The sequence below is a fragment of the Canis lupus genome, chromosome 2 (genome assembly GCF_011100685.1).
Source record: "Canis lupus familiaris isolate Mischka breed German Shepherd chromosome 2, alternate assembly UU_Cfam_GSD_1.0, whole genome shotgun sequence".
NCBI classification, from domain to species: Eukaryota; Metazoa; Chordata; class Mammalia; order Carnivora; family Canidae; genus Canis; species Canis lupus.
In genome coordinates, this window is record NC_049223.1 from 9,220,515 (window position 1) to 9,232,619 (window position 12,105).

Consider the following 12,105-nt stretch of genomic DNA (forward strand, 5'->3'; position numbering starts at 1 on the left):
CTTAAAAATGTACATATGTGTACATCTTCATATATAGGGATTGTAGTTTGCTTTTAGATGTACATATATAGGGATTGTAGTTTGCTTTAATATGTATATAAAATGTTTGTTTTATATTGTTTATTATATAGTTATTATTTGTTTTTTTTGTGTATATATATATATAATTTGTTTTATCACTATAAGCATTTTAATCATACCTACTAAATGAAGCCAAGAAGTCATACTTAAAGTTTAGCAGCATCACGAAATCTAAAATCACTTAGTCAAGCTGGGTAGTTCTAAGGCACTACCATAAAACAAAATGCCATGAAATGCAAGGCACTACACTTCACGGGCATATATTTAAAAGCTTTCTCTCCATATGCTTTGTTTTGTTTTGCTTTAAAGATACCATTTATTTATTTGAGAGAGAGAGAGAGAGCACACACACGAGTGGGGGGAGGGGCAACAGGTAAGGGAGTAGATCCCTACTGAGTAGGGAGCCCAAAGAGGGGGCTTGATCCCAGGATCCAAAGATCATACCTGAGCCAAAGTCAGATGCTTAACCAAATGAGCCACCCAGGTGCCCCTCCATATATTATTTTTCAAAAAACTTAAATGAAGGGAGCCTGGATGGCTCAGTCGATTAACTTTCTGACTTGATTTCAGCTCAGGTCATGATCTCAGGGTCTTGAGACTGAGCCCCCCATATCAAGCTCTGTGCTCAGCGAGGAGTCAGCTTGAAATTCTCTCTTTCTCCCTCTGTCCCTTCCTCAGCTTACACATGGGCTCTCTCTAAAATAAATAAATAAATATTTAAGATATTTAAATGATTACTCTGTCTTTCCTAATTGCCTTAAAAGTTTCTAAATTCTACCACAAGATTTTTACGTTGTATCTTTCTCCTAACTGTTCTCTTTTTCCTTTACTGAGATAATAATCTTAGTATTATTTCTCTTAACTTTTAAGTTACCTGAATTTTCTCTGGTCACAAAAAATTCATCACACTACACCTATTTTTTTTTTTTTTTTTTTAGATTGAAGGGTTTTCCCAAAAGCATTTCTTTGTATTGATGATAATCTTATTTCCTTATCAGAAAGCACCAATTTCAAAAGTTTATGGAATATTATATGCACACACCCAGAAGAACAACTGCCTATTAAGTTCTTAGATCCTCTATGAGAAATATCAAGTTAGGATGTATGCTTAAAACTCTCAACACCTATGACTATTAATACATGATATTTCCTTGGTTCTTATACCTTCATTAGATTCTTAAAACAAGTCTCACTAAAATAAAAGATTTTCATTTTATGAAGGTCTATATAATAAAACATTTTGCATTATATTCTGGAGAATAAATGAGTATAATCCAGTCTTTCAAACTTTTCAGAGCCTCAAATGTGTAATGGAAAACTTTTTTATTGTTGTTTCATAAAGGTGAGACAAATATAACTAAGATATAAATCACAAAAGCAAAAAAAAATTGTCTAGAGAAGCAGTAGATATAAACTAAAGAAAGAACATTAGAACACTGCATATGAGAATCCAGAAGTCAAAAAAACAAAAAAAACTAGGGGATCCCTGGGTGGCTCAGCAGTTGAGCGTCCGCCTTCCACCTAGGGCATGATTCTGGAGTCCCGGGATCAAGTCCCACATCAGGCTCCTTGAAGGGAGCCTGCTTCTCCCTCTGCCTCTCTATCTTATGAATAAATAAAATCTTAAAAAAAAAAAAAAAAAAACTAGAGAGAGAAAGAGAACATCCTGAAGTCTGTGGCGTTTGGTTTTGGGTTTTTATTTGAGTTATAAGTCTATCAAAAAGTATCAGAAAAAAATTTGCAGGAGCACAACTATGCTTACTTTTAAGTTCTTTCAGTAGATTAAGAAGGAAGATCATATCAGCAGACACTACTAGAGTCTAAATCATAGATTTAAGTTATACTAATGCATCATAAAGTTGAAAAGAGGAGACTGGAGAGTCTGGTAAGTGGCATATTATGAAAAACTCCACATGCTATCCTAAAAAAATATTAATTTCATCTCATAAATACCATACAATTCTAAAAGGATTTAAGTAAGACAGTGACATAGTCTGATTTGCATTTTTAAATAGGCCACTGATTCTGGTAGCGCTAGAGAATGAACTAGATAATGAAATGAAGGTTTGAAGGTTGCAGAAAGAGTTCATATGACAAATTATGTTGGAATACCCAAGTAGGGGCAGTGAGAATATAATGGAGAAAACAAGTGATGAATAACAGGAAAAACCTCTAAAAATAATAATAACCAAAAAATGAGAAGGCAGAGTTTAGTTTAACTCCTTAGCATAACTGAGTTAGGTGACTAAATCACCACAGAGATAAGGAACACAAGAGAAGAAGCAGGCTTTAAATGGGAAAAATAAGGGTAACTGAGATTTATTAGATTGTTGGAAATGAGCCTGGAACTCAAGAGAAAATTCTACATTGGATGCACAGATTTGGGGATCTAATAAGCATCAATGATAGCTGAAGCTATAGGCATGTGTAAGATATTTTCCAAGGGACTATGTGCAGGAGAAGTAAAAAAAGTATAGGAGAGAATACTGGGAATAAAACAAAGAATACTCAAAATCATAAAAGATACTGAAATGCTCTCATAAAGTAAAGGCCTACTTAAAAAAAAAAAAAGAATAAACTCTATTCCTAAGTGTATTCTCAAAACAAATAAAAACATATGTTCACACAAAACCTTGTACATGAATCTTCACAGCAACATCTTTCTTACGAACGAAGAAGTAGAAACAATCCAAATGCCCATCAACCAGTAAACAAACAAAATGTGGTATATTCATACAGTGTGTTATTCAGCCATTAAAAAAATAATAAAGTATTGATTGATACATGCTATAGGATAAACCTTATGCTTAAAAAACACGAGCACTTTATGCTAAGTAAAACACCAACATAAAAGACCACATATTGTATGATTCTCTATATATGAAACATCCAAAATAGGCAAATCCATAAAGACCTGAGGTAGATTAGTGGTTCTTGGGTGATTTAGCAGGGAGGGGAGCTCGGGATGATGGCTTGATGAAAATGTTCTGGAAATAGTGGTGACAGGAACGTTGTAAATATACTAAAAATGTCTAAATGATATACTTTTAAATAGTTTAAAAGGGTAACCTCAATGTTTTGTGAATTTTATCTCATTAAATATTTTGGGGGGTAGAGATACTGGATAAGTAGAAGAATACCATTTACTCTGGAAAAGAGAAGAATGAAAATAGGATAAAGGGTGTACTTTTAGACACACATTCAGAACAAAGCAAAGGATGTAAAATTCAGGTAGTAGTTAAACTTTGGGGAATACAATGGTGAAGACCATGCACTAGATGCAACAACATTAAAAATGTTCTATTTTTTAAATTGGTATTAGGTTCCTTGGTATTATTTTATTATTGTGTGCTACAGTGCATATATGAATTGCTTAAAATGTATCCGATATTTCATAAATTGGAAAAGGAGCTACAAAAATATGGCAAAATATTACTAGGTGTTAAATCAGTAATAAGTTCATGATGGTTGTTTTGGACTGTATTTTCTGTAATTCTGAAATATTTTATTTCATAAAAAAGAGAATTGTTTTAGTTTAATACAAAAAGCTTCAAAACAGAGCGGTCGACAATTTCTCTGCAAGGAATTGGCAGCCAGAACTAGTCACAAGCAGTTTATGAAAAGTTAACTAAGAAAGGCACTAGAGCCAAAATTATTTAATAAATGCTAACTTTGGAAATGATTTAAGTGATACCTTCTGGTGTATTGATTTTGCATCCTGCAACACTACTGAATTTGTTAGCTAATGCTAACACTTTTATGATGAAGTCTTCAGGGTTTTCTATATATAATATGCCATCTGCAAGTAATGAGTTTACTATTTCCTAATGTGGATGCCTTTTATTTATTTTTCTTGCTTAATTGCTTTGGCTAGGACTTCTAACACTATGTTGAATAAAAGTGGTAAGTGTTGTTTTGTTCTTGATCTTAGAGAAAAATCCTTTGGCTTTTCACTGTCAAGTATAATATTAGTTGTGGACTTGCTACATACGGCCTTTATAATATTGAGGTATGTTCCCCTCTACAGCCATTTAGTTGAAAGTTTTTATCATAAAACTGAACTTTTTAAGTAATTTTTATCTACTGAGATAATCATGTAATTTTTATCCTTCATTTTGCAATTGTGGTATATCTCACATTGACTGACTTGCAGATATTGAACCATCCTTGTATCCCTGGAATAAATCCCATTTGATCAAGGATACATGACACTTTTAATATTACTGAATTTATTTTGCTAATATTTTCTTGAGGATTCTTGCATCTATGCTTATCAAGAGGATACCCCACTATAATTTCCTTTTTGTGGTGTCCTCATCTGGTTCTGGCATCAGGGTAATGCTGAACTAGTAAAATGTGTTTGGAAGAGTTTTCCCACTTCTGATTTTTGGAAGAGTTTGAGAAGGACTGATATTAACTCTACTTTGAATGTCTGGTAGAATTTACCTGTGAAGCCACCTGCCCCTGGAACTTCTGTTTGTTGGGAGGTTTCTGATTACTGATTCAATTTCATTCAATTTCATTACAGTTATCAGTCTGTTCAGATTTTTCATTTCATCATGATTCACGTATGTTTCTAGGATTCACCCATTTCTTCAGGTTGTCTGTTTTGTTAGAATATGTATTTGTTCACAGTACTCTCTTATGATCCTCTGTATTTATACATTATCAGTTATAATTTCCTCTTCCATTTCTTCCTTGAGTCCTCTTCTCTTGGTGAGTCTAAAGGTTTGTCAATTTTTGTTTATCTTTTCAAAGAAGCAGGTCTTAGTTTCATTGATCTATACTGACCACTCTTCACTTAGAATAACAAAGTCTTCTAATTAATTGTTCTAATCTTTTGTTATTCCCCTCCTTCTACCAACTCTGGACTTCGTTTTTTCTTTTTTTTTTTTTTTTCTAGTTTCTTGAGGAGTAAAGTTACATTGAGATTTTTCTTGTTTCCTGAGGTAGGCATGAACTGCTATGAACTTTCCTCTTAAAACCGTTTTTCCTGCATCCAATAAATCTTGGTGTATTACATATTCATTTTTATCTCAAGCTATCTTTATTTCTCTTTTGATTTTTTCTTTGACCCATTAACTATTCAGTACCAATGCTGTTCAATATTGACATAATTATGAATTTTCCAGTTTTCTTCCTATAATTAACTTCTAGTTTCATATCATTGTGGTCAGAAAAGATGTGATATAATTTTAATCTTCTTAAATTTATTAAGATTTGTTTAATGGCCTAACATATGATCTATCTTGGATGTTTCATGTTCACTTGAGAAGAATGTATACTTTTTTTTTTTTAATGGAATGTTCTATAAATTATCTGTTCAAGTCCATCCAGTCTATTATGTTGTTTAAGGCTGATGCTTCCTTACCGAATTTCTAGCATATACTTGGAATAAAAGGAAAGTAGATAGTGGAGGGAGCAATTATAAATGAATTGCTATATAAATCCTGTACCATTATTAGCTGGCAAAGTACTGGATTGTGTCAATTTAATGGGACAGTTGTCATTTTTTCTGTATGGGTAAATTAAAAAAACATGCATATAGGGTCAATTTGTTTACAAGAGCCAAGAATATACACAGGACAGTCTTTTCAATAAATGGTGTTAGGAAAACTGAACAACTACATACAAAAGAATGAAACTGGACCACTGCCTTACACTGTACATAAAAATTAACTCAAAATTGAAGACTTGAAAAATGTAGACCATAAAACTAGAAGAAAACATAGGCAGTAAGCTCCCTGACATCAGTCACGATATTTTGGAATTAACCAAAACCAAACCAAACCAAACCAAACCAAGACCAAAACAAACAAAAAAACCCCAAACAAAAATAAAACAACCCAAACAAAAAATACAAGTATACCAAACTAATAGGTATTACATAAGAAAATAGTAAATAAGTAAATAATAAAAAAATGTAAACCATCACCAAATAAAAAGGCAATGCACTGAGTGGGAGGAAATATTTACCAATTATGTATCTGATAAGACATTAATATCCAAAATACATTTTAAAACCTCATATAACTTGAGGCTCCTAGGTGGCTCAGTTGGTTAAGTGTCTTCTTTCCACTCAGGTCATGACTGAAGTCTTGGGATTGAACCTTGAATCAGGCTCCCTGCTCAGGGGTAATCTGCTTCTCCTTCTGCACCTCCCTGCCTCACTAATGCTTTCTTTCTTTCTTTTTTTTTAATGCTTTCATCTGTTCTTGCAAATAAATAAAGTCGTTTAAAAATTTTAAAAAGCTCACATAACCCAATAGCAAGAAAAAACTCCAAACAATCTGATTAAAAAATACGTAGAGGACCGGAATGGATATTTTTCCAAAGAAGACATACAGATGACCAACATCAAAACCACACTGAGATATTACCTCACATCTGTTAGAATAGCTATTATCAAAAAGTCAAGAAACAGTTAAGTGTTGGCCAGGATGTGGAGAAAAGGGAACTTTTGTGTGGTCCTAGTGGGAATGTAAAATGGTACAGTCACTATGGAAAAGTCCAGATGTGGGGAATCATTGGGTGGCTCAGAGGTTTAGCGCCTGCCTTTAGCCTAGGGCGTGACCCTGGAGTCCCGAGATCGAGTCCCACATCAGGCTCCTGCATGGAGCCTGCTTCTCCCTCTGCCTGTGTCTCTGCTTCTCTATGTGTCTTTCATGAATGAATGAATAAATAAATAAAATCTTAAAAAAAAAAGAAAGAAAGAAAAGTCTAGATGTTCCTCAAAAAATTAAAAGTTGAACTACCATATGATCCAGCAATTCCACTTCTGGGTATTTATCTAAAGAAAATGAAAATACTAACTTGGGAAAATATGCACATATGTTCATTACAGCATTACTGACTATAGCCAACACACGGAAATAACCTTTCAATGGCTATCAATGGGTGAATGATAATTAAAATACCATGAATAAATAAATAAATAAATAAATAAATAAATAAATCTTTAAAAAATACAATATGTTATATATGCATACAATAGAATATTATTCAGCTATAAAAATGAACAAAATCTTGTCATTTGTGACATGAATGGACCTTGAGGGTATTATGCTAAATGAAATGTCAGACAGAAAAGAAAAAGATAAATACCATATAATCTCATCCATGGAATCTAAAATTAAAAAAAAAATAATAAAAAAAATAAAAAATAAAAAAAAAAATACTTCCAAGCTCATGAATATAGAGAACAGACTGGTCTGGTGGCTTCCTGGGAAAAGGTGAGAGGAGGCAAAATGGGTGAAGGAGATCAAAAGGTACAAACTTCTAAATATAATATAAAATATAAAAAGTCCATTATTTATTTCATTTTTATAGGTTATGTTACTAAGAACACACAAGTATCTACTGTATACACAAGTACACTACTCTAGTGTTTTCTCCCAATCCCGTAAAACACAAATATTAAAGAAAATCTGTGTTCACTGTATTAATCCAATGACATTTAATTTACCCATACAGAAAAAATGACAACTGTCCCATTAAATTGACACAATCCAGTACTTTGCCAGCTAATAATGGTACAGGATTTATATAGCAATTCATTTATAATTGCTCCCTCCACTATCTACTTTCCTTTTATTCCAAGTATATGCTTTGTTCAAACTTTCAGCATGTCTCTAAATTCTAATACTCCAAAATTAAAGAGTAAAATTTAACTATGCAAACTGAAAAAGATGTAAAAACCTCTTCTGTTTTTATATTTCCCTACCAAAGAATGGTAACATATTTAGTTTATTTTCAAGAATGCTTCAAATCCCTTTTCCTCTAAATACTCTAAATACCTAAAGTTCAAGAGCTCCACATTATCTGGAAAACTGATTATCTGAGACTCTGCAATTCAGGCTACACAGGAAGCAAGAATTAAAAATAAATGTACTCATTAATAAAATGATCATTTGTAAAATAGGTTTCCCACTTTGACCCCACCACCACCCTTAAAATCAACACAAGTGTCTATGCCTGCTATAGATTTGTAAACATCCGACAATGTAATACAAATACAACACAGATCGACTACACTGAACCACATTATCATAATATGCCAGATTTCATTAAGTTAATAAAAATGAGCTCTGAACTTTTTGAGATCACATAAACCATCCTAAACAGATAAGTTATGTCAGTTAATAACAGAAAACCATCAAAAAAGAAGACACTAAATTTTTAAAGTTTTTTTGAAAACTAAAGTATTAAAGAAAGTTCTTTAAAACTGAAATACTCAAACATTTCTACAAAAATAAATTTCATTATATTGTAAAACTGAAAAAAGCTAGCATTTTTGTCTCATATCCTGATTTTAGAACCCAACTCTGCAGAAGATGCAACTCCCCTGGAAAAACCCAGTTCCAAATTACACATTATTTAAAAAGCTATCTTCCATTTATTCAGTATATAAAATATAGGGACAAAATAATAAAATTATTCAACACATAAGAACAAAATAATAAAACTATTCAACACATTAATTTTTTAACACATTAATTTTTTTTAATCCCCAAAACAAAATGCATATATGAAGTTGTGGAAGAAACAGCTAATTCCTGATGTAGGTACCAATTACTAACTGCACGCACTGCCAAAGAGAGCTCAAGAGAACTACAAAACTTTTTACAAAAATAGAAAAAAAAGACTTTCATAAAGTTAGAACAACACTATTATCATTTTGCCTTACAAAGGACAATTAAAGCTAAACTGATGAACTACAGTGACCTATTATCCTCCTGCAGGCAATCCACAAAAAGTTTTCACTAAGGGGCTGAACAACTGACTCACTGCAGAGCTGGATTTCATCTTATCAACAGAACATGCAAGCTTTCAATCGGGGTTCTCTATAAAAGGCAACCTTTGTGATAAATGAACCACCAGAGAGATTCTAATAAAACTTACCATTGTGTATTGCATTCAGCAACTCTGAGAAAGCTTTTAAGTAAGGAAAAAAGGACTTCAGGTTAAGATCATTCTCAAACACACAAAAGAAATACACACACATAGACTGAAACAGTATAATAAAATCTCAGTAAGTCGATTATGTATCATTGTTTGGATCATTAAAACTTCAAGCTTGGCTCAGTTTTTACATGGTATAAATTTCTAAATATTGTATTTCATTTGCCAATCTATCACCTAATAAATATAAGTAAAATGTCAGATGTATTGTCATAGTGGTGACAAACTTTCTTAGTAATAAATATATATGTAAAATTACTCTTAAAAATACATTTAATAGTCTATGTAATGTCTTTCTTGGTAAAAGTATTAATAGGATGCAATTATGTATAGGTAACCCTACCTCAACAAATTCTACACTCAGTAATATTTATTATAAAGGAAAACTTCATTTTATTATCTAACCCGATCAAACATTCTCATTTCCTAGACTTCAGCATAATAGTCTCAACATATATAGAGATCGAAACAAGAAAGCTAATGCCAACATACAAATATTGAAAAATTACATTCCAGTAAGATTAGTAGCAACCAAATTCTGAAAATATTACTTCAACAGGAAACAGAAGTCACAATTCTATAATGGAACACCGTATTAAAAAGCCAAAAATAATTAAAATTTGATCACAATTTGACTAATATGGATCCTGAACACAGGACAAGCAGCAAGTTATCTCTGTAGAAGAAAAAAAATTCTATTCAATTAAAAACCAATCATATCTTGGAAAACTGAAATTTAGAGGTTCAGGGGTGGCATCATATAATAGAAAAAAATACTGAAGTAGAAGTCAAAAAGCCTGGGTTACCAACCCAGTTCGACAACTTACTAGTTGTTGGGCAAGCTCCATCATGCCGATACTGCATGGAAATTTCTGTTGGGAGGGAGGAGAAAGGAAATCAGCAAAGAAGTTGCCAGTGACTCAAGGATAGAAAAAGAAACAGGCCAGAAAAATAGGGAAACATTCACTTAAAAGACTGGCTGAGAAGGGCAAACAGAATGGTAGGCATAGAATTACAAACTAGTACCTAGGATGTGATGGGTAGAGGGATCAAACAGGATGGAATTCTCACAAATCTTTAAATGGGAGTGTGTGTGTGTGTGTGTGTGTGTGTGTGTGTGTGTGTTCAAAGAGTAAGGAAAAGACATAAGGGCTTAACAAATAAATATGCGAGACAAGTGTCTAATGAAAAATGGATTCGTAGTAAGAGGGAGCATAGTTAGCAACATGATAAACTAATGTATTTATTTCATTAGATGAGAACAATTTATCAAAAATATCTGAATTCTGGTCAATTAAATTACTGTTCAAGTATAAAACTTATTTAGTTTATATCTGAGCAGAGATCTATGACTTATATAACAGTATAAAACTTGTTAAGCTACACTCTGCTTACTTTCTTGTACCTTTCATTTTTGATGAAGATAATGAATGAATAAGCCTTTACTCTTACTCTTTTGCTCCACCCAAATGAGGAAAACAAACAGAGGATGACATGAAGAAATAAAACACTGCTAAAAGCAAAAGCTGCTGAGAAAATGAAAAATAAATCTCTATATGACATTACAAAGGAAAAGATAACCAATAAAATCAGAACTAGTCTGTGAATCAGAGGACCTGGCCAGCAAATCCTGGAAAGAACAGGCATTCCTTTGTGGCTAATGCTGTTGGTCCAATTTTTCTTGAAAGAAGAATATTTGGAAATACTCTGGATACTACTTAACCAAAAACATGACTTTAGGAAACCATGTGCACAACAGAGTCTTCGAGGCAACCATAACTCACACATCTACCCCATATGCATATCTCAGAAGTTGAGTCCGATCACGGGCTCACTCCATATGACTTGAAGTAAGAAAGACAAAAGCAAGGCAGAGCAAGCCAGCACTCACTTTTAATCATTTTAATTATTTTTTAAAAAACATTACATTAGATACTGTTGAAGAATCAAACCTTGAAACCAGTTTAATATAAGTCCTTTCCAGATGGCATTCAAAACTGAGACGTGGTGGGAGAATCTGCCACCCTTAATGGTTATGAACAAATTCAAGTGATATTTTAAAAAGGGAGTGAGGGCTACTGAAGAGACTGACATGGTACATTACAGAGAAACGGTAACTGTTTGGAATGGTGACAAAAAATAATCAAAGGACACTCATAGTAACAGGAGGATTTTCTCAATAGGGAAAATATTGGAATATGGCTATTCTGCCTTTTTATCTGGTACTTTTGTAGAAAGACATCTATGGTATAGGTCCAGCAAATTTTTAAATCATCAAAAACAACAAAAATCAGAGGATCTTCCGAGGAAGCAAATTGCAAGATATATTCTGGTCTTAGCAGCACCCAATATCCTATATGATAGGATATTTCATTTATGACCCAATATTTATATAATATTTATATAAAATCACGAACCTGAGTAAGTTGGGTTTAGAGTATGGTGAATAACTGTATCTATCCTTGGTTGACAATACTGTATTAGTTACTCTTGTGAGCTTATTAGATTAATCCTTATATCTTTATGATTCCCTGATTTCTTTACAGAATCAGTCAATTCCTAATTAAAATATTTTACCAAGGAAAGATGTCTCAATTTCATTTTATTAACCTAAGCAGATATGACATAAATAAAGATACATTTTATAAGAACCTGTTCATAGTCACATGAGCTCAAGTTAAACTTCATTAACCTTTCTATTTCAGTAGAAGCCAGAACAAACTTCTCTTGAAGTGACCTGTTTATATTAATAATTCATCACCATGAAATCTTTAAGACTTATAACTAAATACTTAGGGTCAGAATCAAATAACTACCTCCCCAGAATCTCCTTTTATAGCATTTATCACCACTAAAGAATTCCATCACTGAAACAGATTTCAAGTATATTAGCATTATATTAAAGAATTAGAGGCTAATAAGATTTTTAAAAACAGAGAAACTTCAAAAGGACATATTACACTCAAAGAAAATAAGTAAATGCTAACTATCATTTAAGGAATACCAGATTTTTCTCAGAGAAAATAACAAGATATTGATTTTTATGAAGAAAAAAAATCTTCA

General features: G+C 32.4%; 1 protein-coding gene across 20 annotated transcripts in view; it reads right to left on the reverse strand.

The window, feature by feature from the left end:
• Nucleotides 1-12,105, reverse strand: part of MLLT10 (MLLT10 histone lysine methyltransferase DOT1L cofactor) — a 249,025-nt gene that overhangs the window by 48,199 nt on the left and 188,721 nt on the right. For 13 of the 20 annotated variants that reach the window (XR_005355186.1, XM_038529836.1, XM_038529833.1 and 10 more), the window contains 2 exons: nucleotides 9,870-9,914; nucleotides 8,983-9,015 (listed from right to left, as the gene is read on the reverse strand). The exons of 3 other annotated variants lie outside the window; for them this stretch is intronic. Coding sequence is in view for 16 of the 17 variants with exons in the window: in XM_038529836.1 (XP_038385764.1) it covers nucleotides 8,983-9,015; nucleotides 9,870-9,914 (78 nt within the window). In the remaining variant the exon portion in view is untranslated. The remainder of the gene's footprint in view (nucleotides 1-8,982; nucleotides 9,016-9,869; nucleotides 9,915-12,105) is intronic. 4 more of the 20 variants (XM_038529832.1, XM_038529835.1, XM_038529846.1 and 1 more) reach the window with 1 other exon arrangement.